Genomic DNA, 14,879 nt, shown 5'->3' with positions numbered 1-14,879 from the left:
TTAAGAAACCTGATCTTCATGATGACCTGTCATTCTGTCTACTGTTAATTTTTTTTTTTAAACCAGATAAAAATTCTACTCTGTGCTTAGATCGCAAACTTGAAACCAGCTTTGCAAGACTTGACCTTTTTCAGCTGGCTTTGGCTTGAGGAAGCTAACTTAACTCATGCCTCGTGACCACCTAAGGGCGGCGAGGGGAGAAATGAGACAAGCCAGTCATGAGCAACAGCAGGAGGCAGAGCATAGCAGAGCCACTTGGCGGCTGTCGCACTGGGATCGTGGGGTCACTGAGGGGCTGTCCCCAGGGTTAAGGGTCTTTTGAGGGCCTCTGGCCCCTGTTGGTGCAGGAGATTGCCCTAGGGGAGAAGAGGTGCTCTGTTAGCCACCCGGAACGTTCCTTTCAGTCAGCTGAATTCTCCAACGTCTGCACTTCACGCTTGCGTTGCATGCAGCCGTATGCCTGTCTGGGAAAAAGGGGCAAGCTGGTCTTTTCCTTTCAATTATTTCTGTTAATTATTCAAAACCAGCTTGTCGACCTGGTTTTTGAGTGGTTTTTAAAGGTGATGGTCTCCTCCCCTAGAAACTGATGTCTGTGATGGGACCTTGTAAATAATGAAATGGATGCTCTCTATTGATGTTAACTAAATCTTGTGCTCTTAATGAGAATAATTCTATATGTACGCTTAACTGAATACAAGCAAACACTCCTAGCAGCAGAGAGATTAAAAGCTGCTTCAGGGGAAGAGAATTACTGGTATATCACAGTTCAGTGTAATTAAATAAGATGGTACAAACTACACTTGCTTTGTTTTACAGGCTTCTGCATGTTTGTTTTGAGTTTAGTGAAGAAACATTATCGTCTGCAGTTTTACATGGTGTGTATTACCCACTTTGCTGTGGTCACTCACGTTACGAATGTCACTAGAAACAGTCATGTCCCTATGTTCATAAAATGGCTTGGAAGAGGGGTGTGGAAAATGTGGTTAAACTGACAGTAACATGAAATCAAGTGGTGTTGGGCTGCTCAGTATCTATTCACCTTGCAGCTTATTATTATTATATGATGGGATGTGGCCTTTCAGTCAATACAAGCTGTCATTGGTGAGGCCTTGTGCATGTACAACATGGTACGTTTCCCTTAGAGACAGGCGGATACGAAAGAGATTCCTGGAGAAAGGGGTGTGCACCTCCCTCCCAGGTCTGAAGCCAAATAGTTCAGCATAGTGTGGGAAGTGGTTCTTGTGACTCAAGTGTTACTTTGGTAGAGGCCCCACTGAAGTACTATGAAGGGCACTTGATCTTAACCCCTATGTGGAGGATTTATTCTGTGACATTTAACAGCAGTTCTGGTCTTCTGCTCTGCTGTGCCTCAATAGATCATTAATCTATTAAAAGAAACCAGTGTTCTCATCTCTTGTATTTGTCCACCTAATAAACAGTGTAGTAGCTAATCAAGAGCATGAATCTTTTTCTTACATGTAACTTATAGGTCGAAAACTAATTTTGTAACATCACAGGTTAAAAAAAAAACAAAACCAAACAAAATCCCCAAACCCACCCAAAACCAAACCAAACCCAAAAAACGCCACTGAACACCGCGCCCCCCCCCCCCCCCCCAAGAATGATTAGAAGCAACAGTGAAACAGTAATGCAGTACTGCTCCTGTCTTTAAAGAAAGTGAGCAGTCAGGGCACTGTGCGACCTTAAAGATTTCCTAAAGCTCTAGGAATGCAGTTAACCCCTCTGTTTCTACAGTGCTTTAGGTAGCACATTACCATTGAGGATCCCTAGTTCTAGACCAGGACTTAGCTGAGCCCTGTATGAGCATGTAAAAAATCTTTTACTCAAAAATTTGCCCTGTTTGTGGGAGAACTTGCCTGACAGGGAGATGCAGCTTTTCTAGGAGAGGTGGTCTTTATCTTCTAATCTGCAAAAAACGTCCTCATCTTCGGATTAGCACATGGTAAATATATTTATTTTCCATGATTTTTTTTTCCTTTTTTCCTTTCTGGAAAGAAGGCAGAAAAAATGTGGTGTCAGTCATATGACTTGGTGCCTGCCCAGAAAACATAAGGTGTGACTAGCTAAGAATTGCAGTAAAACAGAGGGAAGCTGTGTGTCCACTGTTTGGCAACACAGTGTTTGGACAGACAAGGCGAGTAGCCATTTGGTTTTAGGTGGTGTTCCAATATCACTGTAAAAATACTAAAAATTTTGCTGCAGAGGTGCTTTAATTAACCAGCAGGTAATATTTTCAGAAACATTTAGTCAGTTCTTGCACCCCCTCTTTCAGCCTTCTTGAGTTGTCTTAACTGGAAGTAGATGCTGGCTGCCATAGGAAAACACATGTGATAAGAAAATTGAAGAAGTAGGGCATTACGAGTGTTAAATTGCCCAGATATTTAGAGTGCTTAAATTTGGTGTTTCATGGAAAAACTACCAGTTCTTGATTCAAAAATTTTTTGAAAATAAAATCTATTGTAGAATCTTTACTGGTAAACTGTTTGGAAACCACTTTATTGCACACTGGTGCTTCAGAATATACACCAAGTACGTACAGTAATACTGAGGAAAATGACTGTTTAAATGACCGTGTGCATAAAAATTAACACTTTGTTTTCACTAATCCTGAGAATTTTCATGTTTCATAAGAGGACTGGTATTCTGTTACGAGAGATATCCACATCTGTGTAACATGACTCTTTCATGAGTAGTTCATTGCCATTTTATTGTTACAGTTCTAACGTGTCTGTTATATGTATATACAGAATATCACATTGCTTACATTTCTTTGCTGCTTTCATGCTGAAGGTGTATGTCTTATTAAATCAGATGTTAAGCTGCATGTTAAAAAATTCTGGGTGGAGGTAAGTGATAGGGAAACCTGTTAAAGTTTCAGTACTTGCTTCAGAAAGCCAGCTGACTTGTGATATACTGTATGCACACATCTCTTGCATTATCACTAGAACTGGTCTTTCCTCTGAGCTCCTAAGTAAGCTCCTCTAGCTGACACGCCAGTATTTATCAAGGTGTATGGATCGGTGTTTTCACTAACCGTTGTGTTGTTGCATTGTTAACAGTTCGCATGGACTCATGTCACTTTGCTGATCACTGTAACTCAATCTCATCTTGTCATCCAAAATCTCTTTGAAGGCATGATCTGGTAAGGGGACAGTAATAAACTGATTTGTAACTCTCTTGCAATGAAAGGTTGGTTCTTTTACATAGATCTGGTTAGGGAATAATCGTGGGAACAGTTAAAGCAGCATGAATTAAAGGAGCTTTAATGTCTAGTTGGAAGGAGAGTCGGGGGAATTGGGAACAATGAGGTAAAGGATCCAGGAGAGGAAGCAGAAACCTCTCGAACTAGATTGACAGCCACAAGTATGATAGTTTTGAACAACTACTTCATTTACTTGCAAGGAATAGGATTGCTTGCAAGCTTGGTGAAATCGTTTTCATAGCATTTTGCTGAATGGATGAATATCCAGCAATTCTTTTTCAATTGCTTAGGAGCTTCACGTTGCTCACAACTATTGAAGCTGGACCATTTAATTTGAAATCCCCAATCTGGCTGCCTTCCCTGCTGCCTTACCTGTTCAGATGAATTCAGATTGCTTAAAGTATTCAAAGAGTTTAAATCTTGGGTATCGTTGAGTCATCTTAATGCCCCATTTCCAGCAATATATTAAATTCTGATGATGCAGTTAAACTTGATTACTTAAAACCGCTCCCCAAAGAGAGGCTGTGTTTTCCCACCCCCCTGTTCTTTAGGGACAGGGTAAATTACAAGTCGAGAAAGAAGGAAGAAGCACATGGAAGATGATTTGTGTTCTTCCAAGGACATAATACTGCATATTCTCCTTTTTCTTTTCCTGCTATATGTACAACTGGGGAGATTATTGCAGAAAAGACGTGCTCATAGTTAGAAAGAAAACGCAAAGCCTTTGACAAAGTTTGTATAAACAAATTATTTTCATAGTGATCATGTTCATGTGCCAAAAACTGAACCTAGTTGCCTTGCTAGCCTACTATTTCTTATTTCCAGTGGTGCTAGGCAATTTGGCAGATGGTCACAAAATTTGACTTTCAGCTTATTAATACATCCCTGCTTTGAAAAGGGGGAAAAAAAGAGGTTAATAGGCTTGAGTAAGTAACAAATTCAGATGTTGTCTGCATGCAAATAACAGTTAGAAAGCTAACACAGGCTGCTCCAAACTGACAAGAGGAAAAAAAAGGATTTTTTTTTTTAAATTTAGGTATCATTAAACTTCACAAGGAATTTGCTTGTTTTGATGTTACCAATAACATTAACATGTTTATATCTGTTGATTTCTTCTTAACTGTGGTACCAGTCTTCAAGCCTGATAAGCAAAAAGCCAGCCTGTTTACATTTTAAGCTTATGCACCAAAATCATATTTTAACTTGAACTAACATGGGTCTGTAATGGTCTTGATCGGCTGAAGACTAAAACCAGTCTAGCTAAATGTGTGGCTCATGGGGGAGCTAGGTGAATAAGTTATGAAACATAATTCCTTCTAAATACTACAGAAAAATTTCCCAGAAAGAAATGCTGCTGTTTCAATTTCTGTCATGTATTTAGGTTTGGGCAGCTTTTCTTTTTCTCCATGAAACTTTAATGTCTTTCTCTAGGTTTCTGGTTCCAATTTCAAGTGTTATCTGCAATGATATTACCGCTTACATTTTTGGATTCTTCTTTGGCAGAACTCCATTAATTAAGGTATGTCCTTAGGCACTTCCTCACTAACAAGCTTTTACAATTTATAGCATTTTTGATACTTGTTCAGAAACATGTTCATGGAAAAAATACTTTCCGCTGTACTGCATGATACACATCTTTGCTAAAAAAATAACCAAATTGACTGTCCTGTTTCTGAAGATTTGTAAGTGGAACGGGATTAATGTGAACGTAATATTGACATTACAGTATAATACAGTTCAAGTCTATTGCATCATCATTTATAATCGCTTGCTTTTTGGGCTTCATATGCAGGTTTAACTGCATGCTTACTGTCCAGAAACTGTAATTTGAAATAAGCTGCTAGGTCATATAAACCTGTTCCTTGTCTGGTCTTTTTGATGTAGCACTGAGAAGGGCGCAAGTAGTAATCTTCCTATTCTGGTAGAATATGCTAGACCCCACAGAAAGCCATGAATTATTATTTTCGTGATGTTGCCCTGTTAACTTCTGGGTGTTTAGTTGGTTCTGATATTAAGCTGCTCCTAAATTGAAAATGTGATAGAATTTGATGAAGAAAATAGCTTGCTATGCTGGTCTCTCTAGGCCTGCAGTTATTTGCTGTATTAGTTTGCCAGTCTGTCTGTAGGAAGCTAGTGTCTCCCCAGGAGCGTCCCCAGCAGTAGTTGTCTCACACGCAGGCTTCTGTCGCTATCTAAATATGCAGTTGCTAGCAGAGGTCTCCACAGAGCCATAGCACGCTTGTGCAGGTTTCCAAGCCTTCTGCTTGAAGGAACTCAGCTGTTCAATCAGGGTCAGCTGCGGCCAGAGGCAGGCAGCAGCCTCCAGGTGGTAGCAGCAGACAGGAAGGGAGCTCTCCGTTCCCTCAAGCTGCCCAGTGGCACCAACCAGACTGTGGCCCTTTCCCCTCTCCTTGCCTGGGACAGGTCCTAGCCATACTCCTCTCTTTATCATGTTCAGTGGCTGCAGCTGCTGACATTCAGTATTTCACACATACCTTTGACAAACCAAGTAGGAGCTTAATTTTCACAAACAAGGTCCAGAAATAGAGTAAAAAAGGGTTCAGTGATGCAACTAATGAGGTTAATGCTATCTCTTTTGTGCCTAGCTGTCTCCCAAGAAGACCTGGGAAGGGTTCATTGGAGGCTTCTTTTCCACAGTTGTATTTGGATTTATTGTAAGTAACCACGAGACTTTCCTTGTACAGGTTCAGTCTTCAACCTCCTGTTTTTACTTGAAGTAAAATTACTGACAAATTTGGTCATGTCAAACCGCTGAAAGCCTAAGAGTTAGGGGTTTTTCTGGCTAGAGAATTCTGCCAATTTGTAACTAGCTGGAAAGGCTAGGCAAGGCTTGCACCTCTCCTGAATAGGTTATATTGACCATTTTTGCCATTACTGTTACTATATCTGAAATTATTTTATCTATTAGTTGCATCCCTACTTTGAAATTGAAGTTTCTTGATAGCATTATTTATGCTTTGTAAAGTAGTACTTTTGTATTACTTTATAATGACATTTCTCCTGAGAAGCCGTTTACACTGATGATATGCATGGAAGATAATAACTTTACAGTAACTGTTCTGATAAGTAATTTATCACCAAGGTCAGCAGAACTCGTAACTGCCAAACTTGGTAGAAGCGATAGTTCAAGTTTTAATGGAGAAGTGAACTGCAAAGAAATGATGAGTGGCTAACAGTTTGGGATTTTATAATGCAGAAATGTGCAGTAGATATGAATCTGAGACCTGTGAAAAGGAAAACAAGTTGGGAAATCATCACTAAGCGCATTGAACATCCACATTTGTCTGCCTTGTTGAGGCACTCTCCAACTTAAACAGGCCAATTTTAATCCATTCTGGGTCGCTCTGTTATTAAAAAGATTTTCATTATCCTCAGCTTGCGATGACAAAGCCATCCATTACAGCATGATTTTTGACTGTAACAACAAATGCCTATTTCAGGAGTTCTTGTTTTGCTTTTCAGTTTTCCTATTTTTTGGCTCAACATCAGTACTTTGTCTGCCCTGTGGAATACAACAGTGAAAGCAACAGATTTGTGACAGAGTGTGAACCTTCAGAGCTCTTTCAGATGAAGAAGTACTCTGTGCCACCATTGCTTCAGGCTGTGCTGGGATGGGTAAGGAAAAAACCAAGGCTTTGGTTAAAACAGAAATCGTACTTCCCAGCTTGAATAGTTTTCTAAGCCTTTTTAGAAAGATACATGAATGCTGGTGAGGCTTGAAGGGTAAGAACCGAATCGATGCCATGAGCGCCTCTGTTGCTCAGATAGGGGAGGTGGTCACCCAAGCAGAACTGAAATGCATTGCTGGAGTCACCCGAGCAAACCCGCCTGCGCTCTTGTGGCCTGTATTCTCTTGGTGCTGGAAATGGGTGTCACTTAAGCATTTTGCAGACAAACCTATTTTTGAAGAGCAACCTTTCAATTTTTGTGGAAAGTGGACAAAGGCTAGTTATGACCCAGATTAGTAGCAAGCTTAAGTAATCTTGTAGAACTTCATTCCATTTTCAGCGTGTGTAACTGCTGTTAGCATTGGACTCGTACTTTCTTCACCACATGGCATCTTGTGCGTTGGTGCCATTACTTCCGTGCTGAGTGAAAAAGGAGTACCAGTAATAGTTCCATGTAACGTAGTCACTGACCCTTTTCCTCACAGCCAGCCTGCAAATTCTTTGAAGTGAGCTGTTGAATCTTTACCAGTCAGGAAATGGGTCATCAATTATCCTACTATACAAAGCAGTGCTTCCGAAGTCACAGGCTCCACAGGCGCTCTGACAGGAAGAGAACACCAAATAGAAACAAAGCAGTCTGTCATTGTCTTTCCTTTAAGGCAAAGAGGAGGTGACTGGGATAAACGCAGAACAAGTGGGTTCTGCAGCGCTCCCCTCGCATGTGCCATGGCTCAGCACAGAGAGCGAGTGCGCAGCACTAGGGAAGGCAGCGGGCTTTACCTGTGGTGACATAGGTGTAACACTGAAGGAGAAAAGTTGATGTGGTTCCAAGAAGAAAACACAAACTGGAAGCTGCAGCAACCAAACCTAAGACTAAAAGTAATTAATGGGTACAGTTGACACTTAGAAAAGTAAGATTCCATCTAGGAGCTCCAATATTTTCATACCAAATGAACGTACTGTTGCTTCAGGGACTGTGGGGTTGATTGCAAATTTAATAAGAATTTTTCTGCACAAAAACATAATGTGGACTGAGCAGAGAGAAACCCTACTGTGTCCAGCTATATCATGTATTTTGGTAAAGGGCAAGGAGATGGGAATGCCCAGCTCTGTGCCAGTCTAATAGAGAGCTGTCAGTTAACCCTAAAAAGAGATGGTAGTTCCACGTGCACTTCTGGAGTACTTTTGCCAGGCTCTAACAAGCCTTTTGAGGAGAGAATTTAGAATTTTAGCACTCCTTATAGAAAGTCAAATTCAATCTACTTGTTTGAGCAACAGTCTGGTTTTGGTTTTCCCTCTGTTACTCAGTTCCTGATGTTCTCTCTCAGTAGTATGACCACATGTTATGTTTGGAAGACATTTTGCTTGGCGTCAAAAGATGTCGAGCCTTGTGTTCTCCCAACAAAATTGACTTAATTCCAACTCATAAACTTTTCTGTTTGACCAGCTGAATAGTTTAGCCTAAAAGAAAGATGTCGTAAGATAACTGCACAAAGTAGTCAAGAAGTTAATTGGTGTTGGCCAGCTGTGATGCAAATTAGAAACACAAGGTACAGGATTTTTCAGCTACAGATGGTGTTTATCAAGACTTGCCAGGTGAGGTGTGCTCTGCTCTCGGGCAGGAGGCCAGCATAGCATTCCCTCAAAGGCTGGAGCTTGTACTATTGACCTGAAAGTGCTCAAAGCTAAGTTACAGAAAACAAACAAACAAACCCAACCCAAACCCCCAAAAACCAGAAAACCCAAACAAACCAAAAAACTCCAATCAAAAAAACCCAACAAACCCAAAACACCCCAACCAACCAAAAAACCCCTTTTTTCTAATCTTTGTCAGGAAGGAAAATAGGTTCCTGTTGCCAATGAAGTCTCCCTTATCTGTAAGAACTTGAATGGATCAAAACATATTTCAAGTCTGTGAACAGGCTGGGGGGAACAATATCTGTTTAAATACAACCCAAAAAGTATTAATGGGGATAAACCTTCTATCTCCATTATTGCCGTATGTATGCAAAGGTGACAGTATGGTGGACTAGTGCAAAATTCATATCTAGCTTGTGAGAGCACCTGAAGGAAGTGACAGTGAATTGCATGAAGGTGACAAGTTTGTGGAGAGCATTGGGCCACTTACTAGAACAATAATAGGAATTTGTGGAAAGATCCTTTGTTTCCAGGAAATGGAGCTGGAAAAGCAGAGCTAGGAAAGACTAGAGAGTCCCATCATACGTTATGGAATTAGTGGTTGTATTCCCTATGATCAACTAAGGGATGGGCTGAAAACCACATAATTTGTCAAAGTTAACTGCTCTGGCAACCCCAAATACTTCACCCTGTTCACAAGGCCAGGCCTTTCAGCAGCTTTCTACAGTGTGTCCACTTTTCCTTTCTTTACAGTATTGTGTCAGGAAAACTGGAGCTTTGTGGAAATTTGCTCTGTAACAGCCCCATTTTAAAATATTTAAGCTTAAAATGCCTACAATCAAACATATTGAAATACAGTGCTAATTATTTTTCTTGTAGGAAACGGTGAATATGTACCCATTTCAGATGCACAGCATTGCACTGTCAACATTTGCCTCATTACTTGGGCCATTCGGAGGATTCTTCGCCAGTGGATTTAAAAGAGCTTTCAAAATCAAGGTGTGTAATGACTCCTGTAAGCTGGTTTTGTTTTGGTTTTTGCTTTGAATTAGAGAAATTGCTGGGTTGGGTTTGTTGGTTTTTTTTCTTTTTTTAATTGTTCGTTATAGTACCTAGTGTTTCTGCTAAGGTGTGATGATGTTTGAGCTGTTTTTTAAGCATCAGCAGCAGTACTTAGTTTTATCAGGTATACGTGTTATTCTTAAAACTTTGCATAATCAGCATGTGACTTTAGTGTTGGAAATCTAAGAATAATTTGGTTTCATATTTTGGTTGGTAACTACTCTTCCAAGTCGTGTTGCAGAAGTGGTTTAGAGAAGCAAGATGTGAGATGTTATGCTTGACATAAAGGCAATCTGTAGATGCCTAAGACGCACCAACGGTGGTTTGCCCTTCAGATTGTGACTGGCTGTGTTTTACCGACGGTATTTGTGTTGTACGCAGATGCTGACCTGTTGGGTTCACCAAAGCATGAGATGTTTGGCTGCCTTTGCCAATGCAGTGCCGCCTTGTAACGAGAGTGTGTATTGGCAAACGATGGGACGTGCTAACCTCTGTTTATTGCAAGGTGTGCGCTGTCGCTTGTGGCAGTGTTGTCCCTGGCTGGTATTAAGTGGCAGCAGGAGTAATGGGAAGAGGGCAGCCCCAAATTTTCTCCCGACCTTCTTTATGTCTTGGTAGGACTGCTGTAATTCTTATCCTCTTGCTTGTTGTTGTTCTTGTTGTTGTTCCCTATGTCCACCAGTTTTGGCATGTGCTTTGCACAGAAGCATATGAACCTCTCTGTGCTGAACTCCCGTACGTGTGCTTGTACCTACCTCTTTCTTGTGCTGGTCCAAGGCGCTTGTCCGGCACTTTGCTAGCTACAGCCTCGTGCGCTGTCGTACCTGTACATCCAGGTAGCAAAAGACTGTTTGTGTGAAGAAGGGCTTTTTGGAGAAAAAAATCCTTCTGAAAAGCAGCACTTATTCTTAAAGTAGAACATTAAAAAGTAGATTTTTTTTTTTTTTTTTAATACTTCTGGGCCCCAAGGTGGTGACCAAAGGACTGTCAGGAAGACAGGGATATTGCAGAATTGTTACTGAAGGCAGCGCGTAGGTTGGGTTAGACACTCCATGCCTGCCCAGCGCTGGAGGGCTGGAGTGGCACCGGCACAGGACTGGTTTAACTTGCTGGCAGTTGCCCCATGTGACTAAGGTCAGGGTTTTCACCCGGCGAGTGCACAAGTGAGTGTGGATGACAGAGGATATATGAGGGTAGTTTGACTGATAGAGCTGTTCTACAAACAAGATCAGGTAACACAAATGTAGCGGATCGAGCTTTGTTCGCATCAGAAATATTTTTTTTTTTAAGTAGTGATAATTTTTTCACTACAGGGTTTTTTGATTCTGTTAAATATATTTATATTGTATGCACACATGATGGTTTTTAACTATGGTTACCAAGAACCCTCGGAAAAAAACGGCAGGTGAATGGGCAGTACGACTTGCAAAGCCAGTGTTAGAAGTGGAAAGAATCCTCAGGTTACTGCTTCTCTTGTAGCAAATATAGTAAATACCAGGGAATATTCCCCGGTAACAAGTGCTTCAGCAGCAGCTACCAGTACAGGATAAAGCAACAGAAGTATTAAAGAGGAGAACTAGATTCTGCAGAGGCAAGAAACGACAGCTATTAGCTTAAGAGGCGTGCTACAAAATGAAGCGTATATAGGCATGCAAGTGTACTCAGTACTGGCAAACCTGCACCTGACCTACCGCTGTCCTGCTGTGTGGTACTGTGGACAAGTTGCTTCATCTCTTCTTTTTCTTGTCTCCCCTTGACTCACCTTTGCAGTTAAAAACTCCTTTAGCAAAGGAGGCTCTTGCGAACTTTTGGCTCAGTGCAGTGAAACCGTAGCTTAATTGCGGCCTTAATGTGCTGCTGTCAAGTGACAGCAGCAAGTGATCGTTAGTGTGTTTCATCGCAATCACTGACCATCTTGGGTTTTTTCCCCCCCCTCCCTGTCCTTCACACCCAAAAGGATTTCGCAGACACAATCCCTGGGCATGGTGGGATAATGGATCGCTTTGATTGTCAGTACTTGATGGCCACTTTTGTTCACGTCTATATCACCAGTTTCATAAGGTATGGGCTTTTTACAGTATTAACTACTTAAGCTTGCATAGGAGCTGTACCATAGTTACTTCATATGAGTTACGTTCTGCACGGTTAGCATAGCGGAGATTGCAGGTTTCTAAATCTGATTTATGCAACGATTTCAAATACAGAACTGTTAAGAAAACATATGTCACTGCCTAGGATTTGTGTCAGGTTCAAGCTACGCCTTAATGTTTTTGTGACTGCTGTTAAAGGTAACCCGTGTACCCTAAATACCAGAAAGTTTTACTAGAGTTTACTGATTACAGAAAGGTATGAGGATGGGGTTTTGGGCAGGAGGGTTGCTGCAGCATCTGCTTTCCCTGTGTGGTTCCTGAAGACCTTGTAGGTTGTGAGACTGCAGTTCTTCCTATAAGTTTCAATATTTCTATCACTTGACTTGGGATATTTTGTTTAAGATGAAAATGCTGTGGTTAAAGAAAGGAGACAACTTCTTAAAAATACTGCTCATCTTCCCTGAACCACACCAGCTTTCAAGAAGAAATCATGGGAATGACAATTCTCTTACAGTCAGTCATTTTAGTTCCTGGGGCAGGGGGGATCAAGGGGCTGTAGGTGTCCAAAGTGATACATGCCCTTCATTTTGTAAATCCATATGGCTAAATAATTATTAGATACCTAATCAGCAACAGATTCTTTGCCTCGTATTCGGTCGATCTTAGAAGTAGACTGTAAATAGGTAACTAGCTGAAGATGAGGCTGTTATTTAGAAAAGCTTGGTTTAATTTGTGGTTTTCTTTACCAACTTGGCCAACTTTCCATTTATTTCAATAGTACACAGCTTATCTGGCAACAGATACTAAACTGAAAAAGATCTGTTGATGAAAAATGTTGACCACAGTGATTAAGGATGAATCAGTCAATCTTATTTGTCATAAGCCTTCTTAATATCCCCATTTGACAGCAAATACAAGAAATGCTTTTTAGTTTCTGTTCAGATTGCGCTAAGGAGTGTGCTTTGCCAGAAATGCTCGCCCATGCATTCTGAGCTAGACTGGGAGAAATCCATAACTTGGTGTCCCCAGAAAAGGGAAGGCATTGTTTGTGCAGCAAGGGGAGAATGGAAAGCTGTCAAAAAGTTTCTTTAGAGCTGCTGCTCACAAAATTTTTTTTTTTTTCACTGACAGGGGTCCAAATCCCAGCAAATTACTGAAACAGCTATTGATACTTCAGCCTGAGCAACAACTAAGCGTGTATAAAACCCTGAAATCTCACCTTGTTGGAAAAGGGATCCTGCAGCCGTCTCTGAGAGGGTAGTTTGTCAAAACGGAGGACTAGAAGAAACCTCCATTTCCAAGAAGCCTGTGGAAAAGCATTGCAAATGTGCACATAGATAATAGCTAAAGGAAGAGTAGTTTGTGGTCTAGAAGAGGTGAATGTTTCCTGAAATGACTGTGAATGTGCTGTGACTTCCTATTAGGACACAGAAGATCTCTTACTCCTAAAATAATTAGACTGCTTGCAAAGTAACACTACACCTGCTGTATATTTTACTTTCTGAAGTGGATGGCAGCAGTCTTCCTTCAGCACCCAGCCTGACAGGCTTTGTATTTAAAAAAAAAACCCAAAACCAAATAAAATTCACTGTTAGTTTTTAGTGAGTTATTTAATATTGTATATCTTAGCAATACTTTTTTGGTCTCCAGTGGTTACTGAAGCGTAAACAGATGAGGCAGGTGGTCACTTTTATGTAGCCCAGTGCTGAAATTACAATTGGCCAGAAAATACTTGTTAGCCCAGTCAAAGAGGTACTTACAGCTTGCTGTATCAGACTACCTGTATTTACTAAATCGCTATGAAGGTTAAACTTAGCTCTGTTTTTAATTCAACAGCTTTCTTATGAAACTGTTCATGCTTTCAAGAGAAAAGTACCTTTCCTGAAGTATGGCTGGGCTGTTTGGGCTGTGGAGCTGCTAGTTTTTTGGTTAATGTTACAGATTATAAACAAGCGTCTACATCCCAGAGTAGAGATTGCCTGAGAAGATGGGATTCTCCAACTCAGTAAACAGATTGGGGAGAAGCTGGAGTTTAAGCCCTTGGTTGCCACGGCCTGGTCAGTGTCTGAAGACAGTAATTCAAGCCTTATTCCTTGTGCCTCTTAGCTACTGTGTAGAATGGGGGGATTTCCTTCTTTTTAAAAGCACTTTGAGGTCCTGAGTAAAAAGTGAAGTTTACGTGCTGTTTTATTAACATGTTACTCAGTGAAGGCAGAAACTTTTATCTCGTGAATGTGCGCAGTGCAAGACAGGATGCATGGTTCTTCTGCTGTGTGTTATTACTTATTGAGAAGATCCTCAAGCAAGCTGGGGTAACCACACAGGTGTTCGAATAGAGAATTTTTATAGAAAGCAGCTATTCTGTAGACTTCATGGGGCACATGAGGAAAGCTGATGCTCTAATTCTCAATCCTAGCTGTTTTCTAACCTTTTTCATCATGTGACATGTCTTGATGCAAATAAAAATATAAACTTTTTTTTGAAATGACAAAAATGACTCCTGTACAAACAGAAAGCACAAATGCCAATTTTGTTTTGGTATATTGTAACTTGATACAATTTAACTTTTCCAACTAATTGTAAATAAGTTTCTCCTGCGGTGAATGTACCGATGCCACATATGTGTGTGTGTGTATATATATATATAAAATATTAAAAGGTGTATGTCTATATATATTAAAGGTGAAAATTGTAAATGGTTGGTGCTACTTGAGGATAAAACCATGGAGAAAATCAGTAGGGTGAGTGATAAACTGTATCTGTAAAATTCAGACTGCTTTTTGTTGAACACCATGCAGCTGAGACCACCGTGCTCCCTGTTTTGCACTTAGGCCATTGTAGCGTGTGTACAGCTTGCGTACGGAAAAGCACCCCGTACATGGCTATGAAACGAAATCCAGGTCTGAAGTAATTCCTGTTGATGTTAGGTGTTTGACAGAATTAAATTATGTCCGACCTGGAGATTGCAGTACTGTATTGAAGGAACACTCCAAGAGGTGAAAAATGTCACCAGCCGCTTGTCCGTCAGTGGCCGTGTGACTTGGCTTATTAATTGGAGGGGACTGAATTCCAGCCCTTCCACTGGAAGGGCAGCACAGCCTGAGGTGAAACGGTAGCCCAGCCAGGGCGTGGGGCATGTGGGAAGGTGCTCTAAGAAGAAGGGAAGGGAAAATGAGA

General features: G+C 40.9%; 1 protein-coding gene across 1 annotated transcript in view; it reads left to right on the top strand.

The window, feature by feature from the left end:
* The window catches only part of CDS1 (CDP-diacylglycerol synthase 1), a gene marked incomplete at its 3' end in the record, with an annotated part of 33,720 nt that extends 20,757 nt beyond the window's left edge, over positions 1 to 12,963 (top strand). The window contains exons 6-13 of the mRNA XM_082315455.1: positions 817 to 875; positions 3,081 to 3,163; positions 4,655 to 4,742; positions 5,830 to 5,898; positions 6,707 to 6,859; positions 9,430 to 9,549; positions 11,570 to 11,673; positions 12,834 to 12,963. Of these exons, the coding sequence (XP_082171581.1) occupies positions 817 to 875; positions 3,081 to 3,163; positions 4,655 to 4,742; positions 5,830 to 5,898; positions 6,707 to 6,859; positions 9,430 to 9,549; positions 11,570 to 11,673; positions 12,834 to 12,963 (806 nt within the window). The remainder of the gene's footprint in view (positions 1 to 816; positions 876 to 3,080; positions 3,164 to 4,654; positions 4,743 to 5,829; positions 5,899 to 6,706; positions 6,860 to 9,429; positions 9,550 to 11,569; positions 11,674 to 12,833) is intronic.
* Positions 12,964 to 14,879: the final 1,916 nt, after the last annotated feature.

The sequence above is a fragment of the Platalea leucorodia genome (genome assembly GCF_965183815.1).
Source record: "Platalea leucorodia genome assembly, chromosome: 6".
Taxonomy (NCBI): Eukaryota; Metazoa; Chordata; class Aves; order Pelecaniformes; family Threskiornithidae; genus Platalea; species Platalea leucorodia.
The sequence above is the reverse complement of the archived record's forward strand: the minus strand, read 5'-3'. Positions and strand labels throughout refer to the sequence as shown.